This window comes from Eurosta solidaginis, chromosome 4 (assembly GCF_040869045.1).
Source record: "Eurosta solidaginis isolate ZX-2024a chromosome 4, ASM4086904v1, whole genome shotgun sequence".
In the NCBI taxonomy this organism is placed as follows: Eukaryota; Metazoa; Arthropoda; class Insecta; order Diptera; family Tephritidae; genus Eurosta; species Eurosta solidaginis.
This window is the reverse complement of record NC_090322.1, coordinates 186,537,621-186,561,008: the sequence shown is the minus strand read 5'-3', so window position 1 is coordinate 186,561,008 and position 23,388 is coordinate 186,537,621. Positions and strand designations below refer to the sequence as shown.

Below are 23,388 nucleotides of genomic sequence, written 5' to 3'. Positions count from 1 at the left end.
GTCAGAATCACACTCGGAGTGCTTGCCAAACACTGCCGAAGGGCGACCCCGCTTCGAAAAATCTTCTTCTAATTTAACAACTTCTTTCTAAAACTTTGATGTTGCTTTGCCCGGGACGTGAACTCAGGGTATTCGGAGTGGTAGGTGGAGCACGCTACCATCCTACCACGCTCCTTATACCTCCTAGTAAACAAGACCATATCCGTCTGCTCCGCGTTGGTGCTCATTCCGAAATTAGATGCCCAGGTAAGTATATCCCGAAGCGCCCGATCCATCAAAGAGCTAATTAGAAGACACTTTCCAGTTATGGTAACTGTAATGTCATCTGCGTACGCCGTAAATTTGACGGATCCCACATCGAACCGTCTGAGCAGTTGGGTGATGACCAGCGTCCACAGCAGAGGTGACAATACCCCGCCCTGTCCACCGATTTTGGGGCTACATACAACGCCCCCTGCGAAGTAATCTTAATCTCTTAAGCATGCTGCCGATTCATCTGGCTAGAGCTGAATGTAGTACAATGTACTTAGGACCCCCCATGATCGCCTGTTTAGAGACAGTGTTGAAAGGCCCGGCAATGTCTTAGAAAACTTCTTGTCAGTACTTCTAATATTCCAAGCCTTTCTCTATTTTTATAACCACTTTATGCAGTGCCGTGTCTATTAACTTGGATCTTGTGTACGCGTCTTGTGTTTTGTAAAACAGTTCTACACATCTATCAGACTCTCAAAGGTTTTGAGCATAAATGATGTTAAGCTAATGTGTATGTAGTCTTTGAGATACATATAACTGTACCTCGCCGCCTTTGGTAGGAAAACGAAAAGAGCATTTCTCCAAGAGTTGGGTACATGATTCAGTGTTATCCACCCTTGAAATATTCATGTAAGCCATTCCACGATCGCTCTACTCGAGATTTGCAGCATGGCAGGGAATATAAGACCTGGGCTCGGCGATTTAAATTTATAAAAAGTCTTCACTGAACATTCAATCTTGTTATCAGTCATTAAGGTCGACACTACACGCTCCATGATTGAAATGTAAGTGCTGTCTGCTGGATCTTCTGCATCACCTTCCGATGGAAAATGTGCGTCGTAAAGCGGTTCAAGGGATGCTTCACTACTAAGTAACCATTCTTCGTTCTCTTTCTTTATTAGTCGCTAGACTATATTTCCCCTAGCTAGGATTTTCCTCAACCACGCTGTTTTGTTAGCATAACAGTTTTTCCAATTTTGGATAGCTAAATATTTAGAAATTATGTCGTATTACTTTGCTCCGCACTGTACATAAGTACATACATCCATTCGCCGCTGTTATCTCTAACTCACCCTCCCATTTCCCAATTGACACCTTTACAATCTTAAACTTACTTTGTTGTATGTGTGTGTGTGTGGTGGGAGTTGTATTTACATATGTATATAAGTATTTGTTGTTTGAATGATACTCACCTGTAGCAGCTCAGGCAGTCTATCTTTAACCATTTTTGGTGTTGTTGTTGTAGATGCAGCAGCGTCAGTACCTAATGAAATAATATAATAATTTGTTGTTGTTGCTTTTGTTTGTTATCACTGAGCGTATTTTATCATTTCTCATTTGTTTTTGTAGAACTAAAGTTTTTTCTCATTGTTGATATTGGCTTTAGTTTTGCGTTGCGTCAAAAGTTTTTCTTATCAGCGAATTTTCGCCTTTCAGCAGAGGAATTTTTAAAATTTTGACTTAACTAGAAATATTTTTTGAAAACACTTTTTATCTTACGACATATACATGATGTATGTATGTGTATGTGTGTTTATGTTTTTGAATATACATACATACATGTGTATCTACATATACATATATACTTTTTAAAGTTTCTTTTGCCATTTTTTGTTTTTGTTCATATTGTTATCTTTTTCGCGATAAAATACTTTGACATAAATAAATATATATGTACATATATATTTATATATGTATGTATGCATACTTATGTATATATACATATGAATGTTTGTATGGTTTTTCAAATAGTACTTAGATGAGATTTATTCTTAGGTGCCTGTGTGTGAATAATACAATTTATCCGTGAGTCGTTGTTGTTGTGTTAATGGTACTTCGCCCCATTCAGTAGTTGCTAATTTTCAACAGCTTTGGACCATACATGCGTAGGTTCCATATAAAATTTGAAAACCTGGTTGGTGACATGTGGAGACATATCAAATGCAGGGCATACATTTCATAGATATATATGTCGGGATTGATTCTGTGTAAGTAAGAGTTTATCCTGTTACAATATCCAGAACAATATTGGGCCAGGGTTAGGTTAGGTTAGACTGAACTGGCCGGTCAATAAAGACCTCACATAGATTGAATGTGTCCATAGTGTTACCAGAATTTGTTTGACGATAAAACGGAAGAACCCCAATCAGGTGCCAGGACATATGTTATAGAATAACTTCGTCCTCTTGGCAAATACTTGAAGTTTTCTAGGACCTAGCTCAATTGCTGCCTCGAAATCTGGCAACTCTACCGCCCCTAATAGCAGGAGTCTTGAACTGGCGAGCGCAGGACAGAACGTGCTCAACCGTTTGTTCCTGCAGCTCACACTTCCTACATTTGCTGTTACTGACGAGGCCTAACTTATAAGCATGTAACACCAGAAAACAGTGTCCAGTCAGTGTGCCCATTGTTAGCTTTAAGTCTTCTCTCTTCAGAGATATGAGCCACTTTGTGAGTCTAATATCGTATGTTTTGCACATGATCTTAGGAATTTTGCAGTTCCGCGCTTTTGTCCACACTCTTCCTGCTTGGCGGATCATATGCAACTCCTTGTTGTCCTGGCTAACGCGATGTTTTTGGCCGTTAGGTCTGCAGTCAGGATGTGTAGAATGGCATACAATGTTGCCATTGGGGTAGTTTTTAAGGCTCCCGTTATGCTAATCATTGATATTCTGCATACCCTCTCAAGTTTTTGGTAAACGTACTTGTGGCTGTCCACCAAACAAGAACCCCATATTAAAGTATGGGTTTGACAATTGCCGTAAATGCCCAATGAGGGAGTTTGGGTGATAGGCAACACGTGCACCTTAGCATCCTCTTGCACGCATAAAGTGCCGCGGAGGCTTTCTTCGCTCTCTCTTCCACATGGAGTTTCCACGACAACTCTAGTATAACTCCTAGATACTTTGTGCTATATTTTTCTTGCAGGGTTACCCCTCCAAGCTTAGGCTTAGTCCAATTAAGGACCTTATACCTCCTAGTAAATAATACTACAACGGTTTTTTCCGCGTTGGCGGTTAACCCGACTTGGGCCAGGGTGACTCGCGTCTCCCTTGGTAGTCTGCTTTCTACTTCAGCAAGGGTTGGATAGGTATAATGATAACGGAGTTCAACGGGCGCGACCTAGCAAAGGTGATTACGGTGTTCTGCGTGGATTAGGTCTAGGGCCAGCTGTTGCTTATTTAGATCAAACGCCTGCGTGGGTAGTGCTCTAGTGCTATTTTGCCTCACTATGCATGATGTGCATATATGATGTGCAAGGATCATAAAAAGAAATTCCGTGAAAGTTTTAAGTGCAGAATTTTAGCAGGCCTGCAGCCTTCTCCAGTATGTGTTTTTAAGGCCAGACCACCAAACCAGCGACGCATAGCCAATTGCTTTGTAAGTTGTTGGCAGCGTTTCTGTATCGTTTCCCCAAGTGCTGCCGGTTAGCGATTTGAGGATTTTCTTGCGGCTTTGTACTTTAGATACAATTTCGGAGGCATACGGCTTTAAGGCAAGAGTGTTATCGAACGTTACTCCCAAGATCTTTGGGTGACTGCCAGTCGGTAGCGTAATGTCATCGACGTGAACGTCCAATATTTGCGTCATCTTTTCCTTCTACGTGGTAAACAGGATGTTCGTGGACTTGGTCAGTGATAGCGCCAGGTCGCGCGAGGTAAAGAAAGCATAAAGACTGGGATATAGCTATTTATTTTAGGAATTAATTACGAGGACCGGGTCCTGTTGCCCTTATCGTGCAGTCGTCGGCATAGGAAATGATAGAAACTCCTTTTTGTGGGGAAGGCAGCTTTGATATGTATAAATTAAACAGAAGTGGGGATAGGACACTAGCCTGTGGCACTCTCTTTTTAGTTCTGCTAGTGTTTAAGGTTTCAGATAATTTGTGGCAGCACGGTTTCCAATCTGCTAGCCATGCGAAAGGAGTGATATCGGTCGATATGACTCATCTTCGTTAGCTGGCTTTTCTGGCTTTAGTAGTGGACTGCAACGACAAGTTGAAAACGTGCGCCAGGTAGCTTACCCAAGGTGTTTAAGCATTGTCATGGCTATACCGTCTGGGCATATTGACTTGGAAGGCTTGGCCTTTATAATGACGACGTCTAGCTTTGTATGCTGAAGGATGCATTACAAATTGCGGGCAGAAAGCGCTCGCGCATTTCTTCGAGTTCGATAGAATTTTATGGCCGAAGGTGATTAATATTTTTGTGTTGTATTTTTTTCGTGTTAGACAAGGACTTGACGGTTGACCACAATTTACCGAGACCGGGCAGAGAGGTTACAGCTCTTTGGATGCTATTTCCATTTGGCACTTTTGTGTTCATTTACCAACCGTATATAACCATAAAAGATACCGCTCTCTTGCCAGGTTTGCAGGCTACGCTGGAAAATGTGTATTATTTCAGGTGTTCTACCGGCCGGGAAGAAGCGTGCTGTAGATTAGATATAATTGTGTAGGATTGCAAGGCATACAGGGCCTGGCTGTCCAACATAATGAAGATGCTCTGCGAAGATGAGCCTCTTCGTAGACATTCTTTACCACAAACTTCTATTGCATGGATTTCTGCCTGAAATATGATGGGGTAGCATCCAATTGGTATCGATTTCTTGAAGTTCGGCCCATAGATACCAGCTCCCGTTCTTCCGTCATCAAATTTCGATCCATCTGTGAACCAGATCTCTGAGTCAGGGTCAATATAAGGATTGCCTGTTTTCCAGTGGGCTCCGTACACAATGAACACCTCAAAGTCCTGTGAGATTCCGAGCTTAGGGGACGTAGTTGTAATATGTGATTTCCTATGAATTTTCTTAATCGGTGTGGTAGGCGGAGCACGCTACCACCACAACCCGGCGGCCGCCGCACCTGCACCAACGCAGGCTGCAAGTGTACCCCTCACTTAGCAAAGAGTTAGGTGTGCAGGACCCGACGACATTGTCCCTGTTCAGCTTATTTACTGTATGGAGTTATCTGCTTAGCGGCTGCGGCACATTTCTTATGTCGCTTCTCCCGACAATTTCAAAAATACATAACTTCGAATGTATTGGCTGAATCATAGAAGTCATTGTCTAAAGGTGAAGAATTTCAGCGAAATCTGTGACGCAAAGTTCATAGGCAGAATTAGTGGACATGGAACGCCTCATTTACATATGTTTGCTTGAATAACCGCACTGCTGATAAGAGCTATGTGAGTTGTAAGGGGTATCTAGGCATTTGTATAACTATTCGTTGGTTTTTGTTGTTATTGAGAAACTGTCGCTTTAATTTCAAGTAGCGTTGTTATTGTTGTTATATTAGTTGTGTCACACCTGACCTAATACAAGACTTATGTGCGTATTTTATTCTTACTAACTGAAACACCCTCATAAACATTTATAAGAAGATTCATAGCTATATACACACGTATTTACAAGCTCTGCACTTATTTAGTATGACAGCAGGTGGTAAAATTTATATGAACTTGATCATCATCAGCATGAATCAGCTGACTGGCCTTAAATTATGCCGATTCTTTGTTTATTAAAATATTCTGTGTTTTTTTCTAAATGACTGCACCTTCGAAGTTTCTACATTTTTACTCCATTTTAAGCGCGCACATTAAGATTTTTTTTAGGTTTTACTAAACCTTTTTAATAAATTTCACTTTCAATAAATTGCGTATTTCTAATCTTAAACTATATTTAGCACAACTACCTCGCGCGTCATCCGCAACGAAGCTTCTAAGAGATTTGGCACGTTCGCGCGATCACCGCCACGATCCACTTAACATCAATTCGCGATCCGCGCTATGCGCTGGTTGCTACAGCTTACTACAGACTACCTTGGGATGATTATTCACTTAAAGTTTCTCTCGCGTCTTTCGAACGGGCGCATTAACATCTAACCTCTTGCGCTAACCTGCCTTCGCGGTCGGGCTTACGGCGCGATGCTAAGATTAATTAACGCGCGTTGTCTACACACAACACACATCGATATGCATATATGTAGCATTGATTTGATAAGCGTGCGCGCTACTATTTTCATATATTGCAAATGATACCTTGAAATGAATAATTTTTGCTATGTTGGTATGGCTTTTTGATAGGAGACACTTAAAAAATAAGAAATGTACTGAACGCTATGAGCGCAACGCGGTTGTTACTCGATAGCGCTGCTGTTGCGAATGATACGATCACTTCAGATTACACATTGAATATGGTTTTGATTGCGCGCCGCCAGCCCGGCTTTCAAGCGCTTAGCAGAAAAAGCGGCGTCAATTATAAAATATATGATACGAATGTGAACAGTAAAGGTTATGTATTGTAGATAATGCATGCGGTCGGCGTTGATGTGTCAGCGTACGCGCGAATGATAGGCGCAGCGCAATGAATAGTAGCGCATTAAATATTTTCATGTTTTTTTGCGGTAATCACAGGCTTTTGAAGTTTTCTTTTTATAATTGTGTTCTGTGCGCTACTGTTTGCAGCGCGCACTCACATTTGTATGTGAGTCGTTGCTCTTTTCACAATACGACTCCTTGTAGTTGTTGTTGTTGTTATTTATTTTGTGTTTGCTGATATGATATGACTAGCGCAAAGTGATATACAAAGAACATTTACTGGAGCGCGCAGCATACGATGACTATATCAAGGGCGCGCGATGGAAAACGCAACTAGCGCGCAGCAAATTGCGGGAGCGCGTGTTTAAACATAAAGATGTATAGAACTTTTTGATTGCCTTCCAGCTATAGCGCTCACCATCGTTCTAAATAAATTAAACTTCGTATTTCTTAAGCGCCCCACCTGCATCCCGATGGACTTATTATTGATTTGTATTGTTAAACGCGCATTACAATTGAAAGTATTTTAGCACAACAGCAAATAAAGAAACTTTGACTCTGCGCTCGTATTTTGAGCGTACTTTATTAGAACCTATAATACAGAGATGAGTGAATGACTAAATGTAGCTTTTTTAAGTGGCTTATTGAATATGGTAGCGATCGTATTACATAAGCGCGGCGCACAGTACGAAGTGCTCCTGTGATATAAACTCAGTTTAATAATACGCAAAAGTAGTTTAAATTGCATTTTCGCACCCTGATGCTTTTGAAATATTTTCTTTTTTTGCTTTTGTGGGCCGTTAGTTTCGAAAATGACATAAATCTAATTTTAATATTTAATTTATGCCTTGTGTTCAAAGGCCGAGAAAGATTTGCACGATAAGATCTTTCGCAGTGTATTCGGAGAATTTTTTGAGTAAGATTATCTCAACTCTGCTCATAATATATTGCTCCTACTGTCGAATTTAAAATGGCGCTCTCCTAAGCATTCAACGTGCGCCATTTCAAATTGACGTCAGCGCCAAAACGACGCAAAAGTCGAATGTGTTTGGGCCTTGTCTGTGGATGGCGTAGCGCGTCCGAAGGTGGCTATGCAAGAAGTTCTAATTAATGTTATTTTTTTTTTTTAAATAAAATTGTATTTGTACATAAGACGTGCCATAACCAAAAGGCTCCGGAATGCGTGGGTGGAGTTTCATCCATCCATACACTATCCGTATCCTCCCACAGGGTCTCGAAATCCAAGTTAATTAATAGAAAGTCTGCTCCTAAAACTAGTTGGGCTACAAAACTCCACCGAAATTTTTGTAAAATTTTATCGAATGCTTTCTCTTTCCAGAATTCTATAGTTTCAATTTTGAAAGTTCGTAGTTTTAATTTTGAAAGTACCGAGAAAAGTAGAACTCATATTTTTAAGCAACGATTTCCGCATTGCTTTTACTATTTCCTTTTTATTAGTTTCGTGTGAAGCTTTTCCGCCAATTTCCATACAAAATTGGAGAGTCTTGCTTGCAATCCATCTTTTAGTTACTTCCCGTAAAGCTAGAATCTTGAAACTTGGAACACACATCGGAACTCGCTGACAATTTACCGTGAGGACAAAAAAACTTTTATAGGTGAACCAGGGATCGTGAAAATTTAAAAAAAGTCCGAACTTTGAACTTTTGCGTCGAGTTTTAAGGGACTTCCTAACAACTCAGAGATCTGAAACGTTGACTCTATAAGTTTATAGTATTTAGGCTAAACGAGTTTTCTAGATTACGTTGTATTATTTAGGATTAAATACTTGTATCAATGGGTCAAGGATCGATATATTTAGAGATATGTAAAAGTCCATTTATAACATGTGGTATCTTGTGACCGCTATTTGAGTAACTTCCCGTAGATCTAGATCATTGTGGAAAAAATTTGCTAGGCTGTCCAGAAACCGCGAAAATAAAAAAAAAAATGATCCGAACTATGAAATTTTGCTTTCCAGTTTCCGGCCTTTATAAGGTTGTAATTTTCAGTATAAAAGAATTTTTTAGATGGGACAGGGATCGAGATAATTAGAGGTGCTGAAAAGTCCATTTAGAATTCTGTAATCTTGCTATCGGGTTTTAAGTAACTACACACTGAGCTGTAAACATGAAACCTTACACATAGTTCAAGTCACCTTGATAATGGAAAAGAAGGTAAACATTTTAACGACTTGACATCAGGAAGAACAAGGCGACAGCTGTTTCGATAATACCTTGTACCCGCACTCTAGCGATAATTGAGCTGTTAAAAAAGATATTAAGCCAAAGCTATGCCTTTGTTGTCGTGCAACTATTTGAAATTGCCTCGTTTGCATAGATTTGGACAGTTATACTTTGTATGTTAGCATGTACCAAAGCTACGCTTTTTTGTTGGCGGTTTAAGAATTGGTTCCCTTTGTTCTATTTACAGAAGCCAATGTGGTGTGATAGTAGCGTGCTCCGCCTACCACACCGTATGCCCTGGGTTCACACCACGGGCAAAGCAACATCAAAATTTCAGAAATAAGGTTTTTCAATTAGAAGAAAATTTTTCTAAGCGGGGTCGCCCCTCGGCAGTGTTTGGCAAGCGCTCCGGGTGTATTTCTGCCATGAAAAGCTCTCAGTGAAAACTCATCTGCCTTGCAGATGCTGTTCGGAGTCGGCATAAAACATGTAGGTCCCGTCCGGCCAATTTGTAGGGAAAATCAAGAGGAGCACTACGCAAATTGGAAGAGAAGCTCGGCCTTAGATCTCTTCGGAGTTTATCGCGCCTTACATTTATTTTATTATTATCTTTTTGTCTTTTATTAAGCCGGGTTCGCGTCTTTGTTTTTTTAACACGCTTATATTAGCTTCACTTGTATGATTGTAACTCTTTAGGTTAGGCGCGCAAAGAGACCCATCTAGCGCCAATTACTGAAGAAGGCAGTGGTTAAATAACTCGCTACAAAACGAATTGTGCTTAATAGCGGATAGACGAACCTCTGTGCTACGGCGTGTTGTTTAGGCGCGGGTTTTCAGTAGTTTGTTAGACTAAGCTTGAACTAAGTTTGCTTAAACTCTAGCCAAATTTAAACTACAGTTAAACTACTGAGCCGTTTTCCAGTCACAGTTTAAGGCCGTCTTTGGGGTATCCTTCTTTGTGCGGCAACATTGGTTTTCTTTATTATCTAGATAATTTGTTTACGGCAACAGCTGGATTTTGTTTACCCAACAAACATGAAAAAAAAATTCTCCAGCGAAATATATTTAGTTCCGTAAGTGATATCCAACACCATTCTTTAATTATTTTTAAACCAAATAGTTCTCGAGTTGATATGCAACTTCATTCTCCGATCACTATCCAGCCTTTGAGAAATTTTGTAAAATTAAAAATTTCCGAGTTGATCTCCAACGTCATTAATATTTTCGAATTATTATCCAACCTTACGGAGATTTTGAGAAATGTACAGTACTCAAATGAACATTCAACACGTTTCTTCAGTTGATATACTACATTGGATATCGAGTTGAGGTGAATTTAAAAAAAAAATCTCCAAGGTGGTACCACCAACCAAAAGCCAACAGCTATTTATTGTGAGAAATAAATACCTGATTAATAGCAGTAATGAAGCGTGGTTTATCAAAAATAAATCATATATATTTAATTTTATTTTCGTGAAATTACTGTAGTATTGGAATCTTACACTTGAGTCCAGTCAAATAAGCACAAGTTGGGAACTATCATTTTTCAACTTAAGTCATAGCATTTTTCGTTTTATAAAAAATTCCTCTTTTGCTGATTACACTATGATTCTCAAGTTGAGCCACTGTTTCGTAACAACTCTTGAGATTTTAGAGGTATGCTAGTTATCAACATGAGCTCTAATGGTACTCAAACACAAATGCTTGCTGGGTATATTCGACGCCATTTCGAACGAACGCAAATAACTGATAGGTGAACTAGATTTTAACTCTGCCAGAACCGCCACTTAAGCTCAGCTTAAACTTCAGTTAAAGTAGACTGAAAACAGAATAAGTTTAAGCGTAATTAAACTGAGAAACTGAGTTGAACTTGTACTGAAAACCCGTGGCTTAGTTTTTTTAAAGTATAATTATGTAATTTTATTATTTTGTCCCAAAATTGTAAAACAAAATTTAACTGACGAAACTTGAAAAACACTGCCACCGCTATTTTTTCGTTCGCTGCTGTAAGTGAAAAGTAAAAAATAACATTCATTTGACCTTTTTTCAAATTTTGGCTTCACAATTCTTTCCAAGTAGTAACACTTTTTCAAGTACATACCAGCGAGTTTCTCATGTAATTTTTTTGTTTATTATTATTGTAGTTCCATTTTTGCTTTTAAGAAATGTACTTAAAAATTTTTCCAGCTCGCTCTAGTTAAGTCTTTACTGAAATAGCTAGCTGGCTTAATAACAACAAACTTTGTACTGCACAAAAGGGTGCTTCAAAAAGTAATTTTAAAAAGACAAGCAGTTACTTTTTTTTGGAATATTGTGTATTCAGTCGCAAGATCAGACTTTCCTATTTATGTAAGCTATAAATTATGGAACACGATTTTGCTAATGTAGCTGCATTTGTGTTGTGAACTCTAATTTTCCTTTGTCGTGGTCTCGGCGGTCTGCCAAAGAACAACGTGTCGATATTCGCTTTCCAGGAGCTTATTGGTTAATGGATTGTTGGTATAATTTGGATCTTTGATGACATCACCTGCAACAAATTTTGATGAAGCTCAAACGCCCTCAGCAGTGGAGAATCTATATTAGGGAGAGGACCATAACAATATCTAATAAAAACACATGCCGACGTCAATACTCTATACGAACATTGCGCAATCTCTTGCCGAAGTAATCAGGTCCCTTGATGTGATGGCTGAAGTTGTGAAAACCCAATAAATACTTAATGTTTTCTTTTGTGTATAACAACTCTATTGGTTGCTTAGAGAAGCGAAACTCTGATAAATCTAGAGCCTTGTTTTCATACTGATATCGGAACCACCCTGCATATGTATGTATGCATGTTTGTATGTAGCACAAGCATGTGTATAGAACCGGTTAGCTACCTATCTTAATTGTTCTCTGCCACTTTGACGTCGCGACGTTCGTTGGCAAATATGTGTTAACTGCACTTTCGCGATGACCGCCAAGCTTTGAAGCGGTACGCTGAGTTACGTGTATATTCAGTATAATGTAGATATATATTTACGTAAAAAAGTATATACTATTGCTTGAAATATTTTAAGAAAATCCCTTTCATACCGCAAACACTAGCCTTTTCTCGACCACCTCCAAACAGCCAACCTCCCGATATGCTCCAGTCATCTGAGATTTCATCAGTCTTGCTTACTTTCATGTATTTCGCTGCAAGCGGTAGGGAAGGTGGCATATGTCTGTAGCTGAGTTTTTGTATATTTCTGTAGAATTAAGCTTTGCAAGATTATTTTCTTCAAATACGTACTTTTTTGTTGCGTTTTATTACACTGTGCAAGAGTTTCAGGTCAGTGCTTGGGACAGTCGGAATTAAACTTTGGATGAAAGGTCCAGGGCCATATAGTAAAACTGCGAAAAATTTTGCACTCTTAGAAAACATCTTTCTGTTTTATCTCTAGTGAGAAAATTTTTATTTCATTCTATATAAAAATTAACCCAAATCATGAGTCATAGTTTGTTTCATGGCTTGCAGCCATAATAAAAACAAGCCACAAAAAAAAAAAAAAAAAAAAAGCCATAATAAATTACTGGTAACTTCACCGTTTTCCTAATTGCCAAACAAGCTTTTTAACTTATTTAATAATTTGGGAAACATAAACAACGTGACATCAGGACGGACAAGGCGACATCTGTTTCGATTATACCCATCGCAGACCGTTACCAGCACAGACTCATATTGTCGTCATTCTGCAATACTTGTACAATAACAATACATATTTTCGATTTTGCATATATCATAATCACCGGTGGGATCCGTCCTTTCACGGTGAGGTAAAAAAATCCAAGAAAGCAAACAGTTATTTTTAATTGTTTAATTAAATTAAATTCTAAAATGCAACAAATGGAGATTGCCCCAACTTTTTGTACTTTGAATATTCTTCTTTTAGAACTATTTTCTACTTCTCTGGCTTCAAATTGGAAGGGAAGCTCGGCCTTAGATCTCTTCGGAGGTTATCGCGCCTCAAAGCCTTTTCTCCCGGTAGTGGGAGTCGAACCCGCACTCCTACGATAGTTGAAATGGTTATAAACGCATTCAGCTACGTCATGCCTTAGTTGTTGTAAAGTTTTTCCCAATTGCCTTCTTTCGCATATATTATCTTCTACACATCACATAATTCGTATGTAGTTATGTGTTGAAGTTATGCATGTTTGTAAGGCGGTTTTCAGAGAAACTTGATATTTGTTGTTGCTTTTGCTCTATTTATAGAACTACAACGAATTAACCAAATGTTGTCTACTTATATGAGTTAACCGAGGATTGCCCGTATCGCTTTAAATGTATGAAAACATTTATTACAAGCAATTTTTAATTTTATATATTATTTAATAATTTGGGAAAAATTTAAGCAACGTGACATCAGGACGTACAAGGCGACAGCTGTTTCGATTATACCTTGTAAATCTCTTCAAAGCCTTTCAAAGCTTTTTAACGTTGCAACATTTTTGGCAACCCAGTTCGCCGATATACTACGACCGCTATAAACTTATGATTAAAGTTTGATATCACAACCTAACTTTAATTGCATACAACCACACATTTTATTTAATCGCAATTATAGACATTTATTTGTAGATAACACAAAAAGAAATATCGCCATTTCGACTGCTGATTGAAATATCAACATATTCTAGCTGCCATTTGTAAAACGCTCTATCTAAGCATACAGTTTATATATTTTGACGTGAGCTAGGGCGTTTATGAAAAAAGTTTTGAAATGGGGCGTTTAGTCGAGTTAGGGTGATTTTCCACTCAGCAGTTGATTTAAAATAACACACTGCAATTAAAATAACGCACACCTCGATCAGGCAGCTAACTCAAAAATCTGAAAGTTATGAGTACCACCGGGCTTCTCAATTCAAGAGCTACCGAATTGTATACTCGATTTATAAATATTATTAAATCGCACTTTAAGCAGCGAGAAAAGGCTGTGTAAAGAATAAAAAATTGGATTGGCGCATATGGCCGAGGCAAACAGTTTTTCGCGTTTCTGAACATTGCTATTTTTTGAGTTTATCGCTGTTTTGATCTAGGTGAACGCTATCATCGCTGCATCTAAAAAGGTTAGAACCTCTACACTACATATTTTTGTAAATATAGTCGGATAACGGTACTCTCCAATACCCAGATTGTGTGATACCACTCCACAAAGTCGTCCATCGACAACACCCGGTGCCCCAGAATCTCCTATGGACGTATCAGTTCCAGGACTTGCAGCACAAAACATTGCATCTGTTAAAATTGTATTACGCCTCGAACAACGATATCTACATTCATTCATTGATTTTATATATATGCTAGTAGTTTGGAGTCTAGGCGAATGCATTCCATTCATTGCAGTTGTCCAACCCCATCCACTAACTTGCACTGCTGTGCCCGGGGTTAATGAGCAAGCGCCAAATTGTATTAAATTTACTGTATGACTCGGGATAAAGTAACCAATCGTTTTCATCACAGCTATATCCATATTTCCTGTTTCTGTAGTAAAATCACATGGATAAAATAAACGCTCCACACTTCGACTTTGCCCAGCTACCCTTGAATCACGAAAATCGGTAACACCAGCTATAATAGTGAAGAGTTGCACGCGTAAATCTATCAAACAATGCGCAGCTGTAACCACCCTCTGCGTAGTGATTAATGAACCAGCACAATGAGCGGCACCGGAATAATTTACTGATACTAAATATGGGCTATTCCCTATATACCAATCAACGCCATTTATAATACGATATTCCGAATTCGTGTAAGTTAAGAAAAGGCAGTTGACCACGACGAACGCTAGCGCGAAATTATTGTGTGAATTCATTTTAGATTGAGACTATTTCCACCGCTTTTTAAGTATAAAATGAAACAAGTTAAATTTTGTGGCCGCTATTTATACCCAATTGGGTCGTGAGAATAAAAAATAAAAAATAAGCAATAAGTTTTACCTCAGACTTTAGGAATTAGACACAATACAATTCAACAAATACTCCTCAATTCCAGTTTGAGTTATACAACACTCGACCCATTTGAATTTTCGGGTGAAAGTGTGTGTCAAAATTCTAAACACCTAATTAATAAGAACAACAAAACTTGTGAAAATAACATTTTCTTAGAAACTTTTTATTATATTTTTATGATGTGTACAAAGCGTGTCCTTAATTAGTTTTATTTGTTTCCAAACTGCCAATATGTTCTATCGCACACTGCCACAAAACCAAAGTTGGGAGCAGTGCAATAAATTAGTCGTTTATTTTGAAAGGGGTTTAAGTCCATTTTTTCTTATATTGAGATATTTAAGGGTTTGTGTATTAATTTTTTTAATGACTTTGTGATCTTAAATATGTTAGAATATATAACGTAATACGTTTTGTAACCTTCACTAGAAAAATAAGCTGTGCTTCAGAACCTAAAATAGACTTAAACCACTTTCAAATTAATAAAATGACTTTTTTTGTTTGTAAAAAGGAATAAGTCCACTTATTTTTAAGAAATTAAATAATAGAAATTGTAAATGTTTTATGTTTGATGTAAATGAATGTAATAACATTAAAATAAATAGGGATTCTTTCAATTTAGATACAGATTTTTATTTATGTAATTAAGCAAATATTTTTAAAAATAACTATTAATTCATTTATTACAAAAATAAATTTACATTCATTTATTTATTAACGATAATATTAAAGATTTTGCCCTATTATTTCTCCTCATTTAGATCATTTGTGAGCTTGTTAAAATATTCATGGTGCATAGGTGGTATATACCTTAGTAACTCAATTTTACTTCTTCGTAGTGAATTTTATTGCTGTATTGTGCAGTGATGCATTTTTTTTTTTTGAGTTTTGTAACATAAAAGATGCCATATCTAAATTATTAAATACAATTTTTTAAATATTAATTAATACATTTTTAATAAATATTAAAAAATAACTTTTAAATAATTATTAAATAATAAATTTCAAAATAAATATAAAATAATAAATTTTATTTCAGTGGACTTAAACCGGTTTCATAATAATTTTTTTTTTGAATTTTGTAAGCTAACTAATTTTAAAGTCCCAAAATTATAGCAATTTTAAGATACTACACCTAAAATGGTATATATAAAAAAAGTTTATATAATATTGTGATTATTGTTATCATTAACTCCATTTTTTTTAAATGGACTTAAGACACTTTCAAAATAAACGACTCCAATTTTGAACAATAACACTTCTCGAACTTGGGTGGGCTGACATAACCAAGATCTTGTTCTATGTGTTAATGAGGCCTTGGTTCCTGATGAATTCAAATGTCTGTTCATGTTATTGTTGTATTAACGATAAAGGCACTCCCCGAAGGATTTGGGGAGTGTTGTCGATGTTAATAGTCCTTTGCCGGATATAGATCAGGTAGGTTCCGTTAAGCAAGCAGCATTATGGTACTAGCCTGACCATCTCGGGAACGATTAACATGACCACATTAAACCTTTTAGGCCATCCCGCCATACAGGAATGGGCGTTATCAACAAATTCCAATAACGAAATTTTCTTTATTCATTATTCAAGAAAACTTGAGTGATGAATAAGAAGGTATTTTTTATTCAAGCATTTCTTGAATAATGAATAACATTTTATCGTTATTCAAAATATTCTGATTGATGATAACCGTTAGTTCTTATTTTTGTAAATTTTAAGTAAAGTGTTAAGTAATTATTCATTATTTAAAAAATATGGAATTACAATAAAATTTCACATTTTATTCAGTTCTTCAAATATAAAAAATAAACCATCGAAATCCTCTGCGGTTCTATATAACGGTTCCTCCGAGCTTGACCCCACCGCATACGTACATCAGTTTCTTTTCCACTATTGGATCTTAAGCCATTGCTAGGACAGTCATCTTGTCATTGTCACAGCAAAGAGCACTGCTGTTGCAAATTGATTGATAAGCTAAAGTGTGATGACATAGATGCTCCGATTTTACTCTGAGATTCTAATTGAAGCAAAATGCTGCTACTGCTGCTGTCCATAAGAAGATGAACGCACCGACGAAGCAGTTCCAGATTGTGACGCTAATAGATGCTGGAATTCTTATTTGCAGATGCCTATTGAAAGAATAGCGTAAAGTTGATGAGCCTGAACACTATTAACACCTTGAAGTTATAAAGCGGATTTTCCGAAATTCCAATTGCAGGAAAAGAATCCCACGTGCGGTGCAGTCGGAGGACGCGCCGAACCTTTTGCATAATCAAATCCATAATATACCGACACGGATTGTATAGTACTCGGCATATATCCGTCCTTCCGATGAGCAAAAAGTCGGAGTGTATGTTGTACTCAGAGAAAAAAGACCCCTTGGATGGGGGAAAAAAATGCTTTGCAATGGTTTGTAGGGTGATTTGCCCAATTAAGATGTCCTTAAAGGAGTGTACAGATTTTGCTTTATTTTTTGAATGGGGTTTTAAGTTGTATTTAAAAAAGCTAGCACCTCGAGCTGCATGGCATTGTGCAATACCTTCTTTGTTCACAATTGATCGGTTAATTGCAAAAATGTTGCCAAAAATTAGTATTTGCCTTTTCTCCAAGTGCTACCTTATCTCACTTGATGCTATTAACAAAGGAAGCCCTGGTAATGAAAGCTTCAACGGGCGCAGTCTGTAACCGTGCTGAATATCACTCGTCTGTTTGCTAAGCCAGCGTCGAGCGCGACTCAAAGTCTAGAACATACATAAATTAGCATAGACAAAGTTAAGAACAGTTGCTCTCGATAACAAGCCGATAAGTCGTCAATAAAAAACCAATAATATGCCAATAACGATCCAATAAAAATAACAGCCGAACCCTGCTAAATGATTGTATAATAGTACCAAAATTATCTAGAAGTAGTCGCTAACATAATCCCGTAATTATTTCATAATGGCATCAGAATAATCTGTAAAGATCTTAAAACAGTCCCGAAGCAATCGGGGAAGTAATGATAGATTTACCTAGTATATCTCACTAAAAGATCTCAGTGATAGTGAAAAAACATTTGAAAATAAAAACAAGTAAGGAAGGTTAAGTTCGGGTGTAACCGAACATTACATACTCAGTTGAGATCTATGGTGACAACATAAGGGAAAATAACCATGTAGGAAAATGAACCGAGGGTAACCCTGGAATGTGTTTGTATGGCATGTGTATCAAATGAAAGGCATTAAGGAGTATTATATGAGGGAGTGGGCCATAGTTCTATAGGTGGACGCTATTTAGGGATATCGCCATAAAGGTGGATCAGGGTTGAATCTAGAATTTGTTTGTACGATATGGGTATCAAATGAAAGGTGTTAATGAGTGCTTTAAAAGGGAGTGCTCCTTAGTTCCATAGGTGGACGCCGTTTCGAGATATCGCCATAAAGGTGGACCAGGGGTGCCCTAGAATTTGTTTGTACGATATGGGTATGAAATGAAAGGGGTTAATGAGTATTTTAAAAAGGAGTGGGCCTTAGTTCTATAGGTGGACGCCTATTCGAGATATCGCCATAAAGGTGGACCAGGGGTGACTCTAGAATGCGTTTGTACGATATGGGTATCAAACGAAAGGTGTTAATGATTATTTTAAAAGGGAGTGGGCCTTAGTTCTATAGGTGGACGCCTTTTCGAGATATCGCCATGAAGGTGGACCAGGGGTGACTCTAGACTTTGTTTGTACGATATGGGTATCAAGTTAAAGGTGTTAATGAGTATTTTAAAAGGGAGTGGGGCTTATTTCTATAGGTGGACGCCTTTTCGAGATATCGCCATAAAGGTGGACCAGGGGTGACTCTAGAATGCGTTTGTACGATATGGGTATCAAACGAAAGGTGTTAATGAGTATTTTAAAAGGGAGTGGGCCTTAGTTCTATAGATGGACGCCTTTTCGAGATATCGCGATAAAGGTGGACCAGGGGTGACTCTAGAATGTGTTTGTACGATATGGGTATCAAGTTAAAGGTGTTAATGAGTATTTTAAAAAGGAGTGGGGCTTATTTCTATAGGTGGACGCTTTTTCGAGATATCGCCATAAAAGTGGACCAGGGGTGAGTCTAGACTTCGTTTGTACGATATGGGTATAGAATTATGGCATTTTTTTCAATTTTCCAAAATTTCGATATCGAAAAAGTGGGCGTGGTCATAGCCGGATTTCGGCCATTTTTTATACCTATTCAAAGCGAGTTCGGATAAGTTCGTGAACTGAGTTTAGTAAAGATATATCGATTTTTGCTCAAGTTATCGTGTTAACGGCCGAGCGGAAGGACAGACGGTCGACTGTGTATAAAACTGGGCGTGGCTTAAAGTGATTTCGCCCTTTTTCACAGAAATAAGTTATCGTCCTAGAATCTAAGCCGCTACCAAACTTCACAAGGATTGGTAAATTTTTGTTAGACTTATGGCATTAAAACTATCCTAGACAAATTAAATGAAAAAGGGCGGAGTCACGCCTATTTTGAAATTTTCTTTTATTTTTGTATTTTGTTGCACCATATCATTACTGGAGTTGAATATTGACAGAATTTACCTATATACTGTAAAGATATTACATTTTTTGTAAAAATTTTACTTAAAAAAAATTTTTTTTTAAAGTGGGCGTGGTCGTTCTCTGCTAATTTTTATTAAGCATACATATAGTAATAGGAGTAACGTTCCTGCCAAATTCCATCATGATATCTTCAACGACTGCCAAATTACAGCTTCAAAAGTTTTAAATTACCTTCTTTTAAAAGTAGGCGGTGCCACGCCCAGTGTCCAAAATTTTACTAATTTTCTATTCTGCGTCATAAGTTCAACTCACCTACCAAGTTTCATCGCTTTATCCGTCTTTGGTAATGAATTATCGCACTTTTTCGGTTTTTCGAAATTTTCGATATCGAAAAAGTGGGCGTGGTTATAGTCCGATATCGTTCATTTTAAATATCGATCTGAGATGAGTTCTCAGGAACCTACATACCAAATTTCATCCAGTTACCCCAAAATTTACTCAAGTTATCGTGTTAACGGACGGACGGACGGACGGACATGGCTCAATCAAATTTTATTCGATCCTGATGATTTTGATATATGGAAGACTATATCTATCTCGATTCCTTTATACCTGTACAACCAACCGTTAACCAATCAAAGTTAATATACTCTGTGAGCTCTGCTCAACTGAGTATAATAATCACTGATAAAGCCCTTTTTTGGGCTGTTATCCGTGATAAACCGCATTGCTTTTTCAGGTTAACCGTTAAATCTCTGGTATGTATTTGATGTTCAACACATCAGTGCTCTCGCTGAACACGTGTTTCAACGTTTGGTTCACAGCGAACAAACACACAAAGCGTTATTTTTTAAACTAACAAAGTACACTTTCACTGAAAACCCCGTGCTCAAAGTACCTTAATATACGTAAACGGAACCAAATCAAAGTTAGATTGTGTTTAGTAAACATTTATGAGTTGCCTTTTGATCCATTTGTACAGAGGATGTTTCATAAATTTTTTGTATTTTGTTTTTATTTTTTTATAACTTAAATAACTACTGTTATGTGCTTTGTTATTAAGTGCTGTATTGTAATTCGTTTGTCTAAGCTGCAGTTGAGCATTCTTGTAATTGTGTTCACTCTGTTATATAAATGGAGATGTGTAAGTCGGTGTGGGAATTAAGATAAAGATTTATCACACCAGAAGCGAATTCTTGGAAAAAATTTCACAGAATTTATTCGCTTTGTGTTAATATTTACATACATACCCATATATGTACATAAATGGTACTTAATATGTACATAGGGTATGATCATTAGACTGGGTCGATTTAATAACCGATATCGCGCCATCGATTTTTCGATAGGATTTGGGCTCAGGAAAAAAGTTCCACAACGCTTACCCAAAAACATAATTTTCCTGCCTGCGAAATTTAATTTTTTCGACTTTGATTTTTAATTTTTTTTCATGACGTACTAAAAAAATTTTCATTTGATTATAAAATTTTCATGTATACCCTGTCCGAGCCAAAAAAAAAAGTCAAAAAAATGAAATTTCGCAGGCTCGAAAATTATTTTCTTGATATGCGAGTGGAACTTTTTTCCCGAGCCCAAATCCTATCGAAAAATCGATGGCGCGATATCTGTTAACTTTCGTCCATACAAATCGACCCACCCTAATGATCATATCTGTTATTATTAGAAACTTCGTGTAATATTAGAGATAAATCCCAAAACAAGCAAGCCATAAAGGGCTTAATTGTAATGGCTGTACACATTTTCGCAAAGCTAATACACTTAGCCTCCTTCATTCAAATGAAATTTTAAAATTTTTATTTTTTTACAAAGCCTTTTCTGATTGATTTGTGGAGGTGTTAATAAATCGCGTACACAGTTCGGCTAGTATTGAATTGGGAAGATCGGTGGTACCTATAACATAGAAATTTCAGATGTTTGAGTTATCTTTCCTTTGAAACGGGTGTGTGACACGTTTTTAATAACCAGGTATTTTTTTGGGTCAGAAATTTTTATATTCTTTAGAACCCGGTACTATTTCGGACCGGTTATTTTATTTTGTTTTAGTTACTTTTTTTAGAACCGGACTTTTTTGAATCAGGGACTTTTTCAGATCCTGTTCTTCCCAGGGAATTTTGTAGAACCAGGCACTTAAGAAAGTCTTGTGGAAGAATGGTCGCTCCACCTCAAGAAATACACACTTGTGGCATTCTTAAATATAGCATGTGCTTTTAATAATATTGTACAGGAGGTAATTACTTCGGCCTTAACGAGCCTGCGAATCGATGCATGCCTAGTTCAGTTTATACACAAACTGCTTACTCGAAGAAGGATTGACCCGAAGCTAGTTGGAAATAAGGTCCATAAGCTGGCAAACAGAAGCACCCCGCAAAGAGGGGTTCTGTCTCCGAGACTTTGGGTCATTGATCGACTACTATAACTTATTAAGGTGGAGCGCCATAAGGTGATTGCCTACGTAGACGATATTTATGTTATTATACGGTGAAGTTTCCCCCAACACTCTTTGCAATCTAATAGAGACTGCATTATCAACAATATGTAACTGGGCCAGAAGTTCGAGGTTTGCGGTTAATCCGGAAACACTGAGCTGCTCCTTTTCATAAGCAGGTACCAAACGTCTAATCTTATACCACCCAAAGTTTTTGGCGAAAATCTGGCTTTCAGAAGTAAAGTCAAGTATTTGCTATTCTTTCTGGACCTGTTAAAGAACAATTGATGCTTCGTTTGGTTTTCTTTCAAAGTAGTAAACAATACACCAAATTCTAATCTATAGTGTTCTGGTTTGGTGGCCGGCGCTTACGAAGCCCACCGGCTGCAAATGCTTACAAAAAATCAAGATGAGTTCGGAGATCTGCATTAGCGGCGCTCTTGCCTACATTCCGACGCCGGCACTAAACACACTGCACCTACCACCACTGGATTTGGTAGCGAAGGAAATAACCGTTATCGCGGCCTTACAAATTAGAGAAGCTGATAGTTGGAAGAATAGGTCATGCATCGATAATGAAGACCATAGTTCTAGTTTCAATACCAGTACTTGTTGACTATTGCACCCCCGGCAATATTTTCACTAGGATTTGCACACAGTGTGCACTCCTGTAGGACAAGAACGGGCAAATAGGCAACATACATATTTACTGATGGCTCCAAGCCAGAAGTTGGGAGGTGGACTTGGGATTAGAGATCTCCTTTCGACTATGTATTCAAGCGCTAATTTTAACAATACGAGGTGCGATCTGTGGGGGGGGGGGGTGATAATTTCCTCGGACAGCCAGGCCCCACCAAAGGTTCACACTGCTCAATAATTTATAGGTACTCCTGCCGCTAGGATGGGCAGCAAGTCTAACGGTGACTGCCGCAGCGGAATATATATTAAGGAGAAGGAAAGCGTACCACTACCACCAAGTGGAAAAAATCAATGATCTTGCTGAGGTTTTCAACCTCGATATAAGGGCGATAGCTGAATTTATGAACTCCACGAAGGGGTTCAATACGCAGTAACTGGTTTCGTAAGATTACTTGCCGTTACGGGCATCAAAAAAGGCAGATTGGTGGCCGAAGTTTCGGCCTTCGATCCAACATCTGGGCCCAGTCCTTTTAATGTAACAAATTCTCGGAACACTTGTAATTTTAATTAATCATAGCAAAAAAAAAAAAAAAATTACCGGAGACTGAAAAGGTTCTTATACTAATTTTACACAGACGGCTTATTGAATAATAAAGGCAATTTTCTACATTAAGACGCTTATTGAGCTCAATCTTCCCTACAAAATTCGAATCTATTATTGTTTCATTAGTAGCTAATCGAATGCCTAATGAAGTCAAAAGCACAATGCAATTCTGTTGGCAGCGTTCCGCTTCCGTTTCCGTTTCTTAGTTTTCAAAGCAAATGGCATTGTCTGCATGGCGGAACGATACAAGGTGGCCGCATCGAACAGCTGATTATAACCTTTTTTATTTGATTTGATACATCAACTACCGGCGCAGTACGATTTTGACATTTGTCCATCGAATTTACAAGTACATGGAATTTTTTTTGTTTGTAGGTATGTCAACATGCTCCCACCTTGTATCGTTCCGCCATGATTGTCTGTCTCATCCTTCATACTAATCGAGCAGTTACTTC

The 23,388-nt window shown here is 37.7% G+C and overlaps 1 protein-coding gene across 14 annotated transcripts in view; it reads right to left on the bottom strand.

Annotated features, from left to right (window-relative positions):
- The window catches only part of Syx4 (Syntaxin 4), a 62,662-nt gene extending 51,752 nt beyond the window's left edge, over positions 1-10,910 (bottom strand). For 2 of the 14 annotated variants that reach the window (XM_067784182.1, XM_067784197.1), the window contains exons 1-2: positions 5,945-6,284; positions 1,446-1,717 (exon numbers count right to left, since the gene is read on the bottom strand). In XM_067784182.1, the coding sequence (XP_067640283.1) occupies positions 1,446-1,478 (33 nt within the window). In that variant the 5' untranslated portion in view covers positions 1,479-1,717; positions 5,945-6,284. The other 12 variants (XM_067784196.1, XM_067784192.1, XM_067784184.1 and 9 more) reach the window with 12 other exon arrangements.
- Between the last annotated feature and the right edge of the window lie 12,478 nt (positions 10,911-23,388).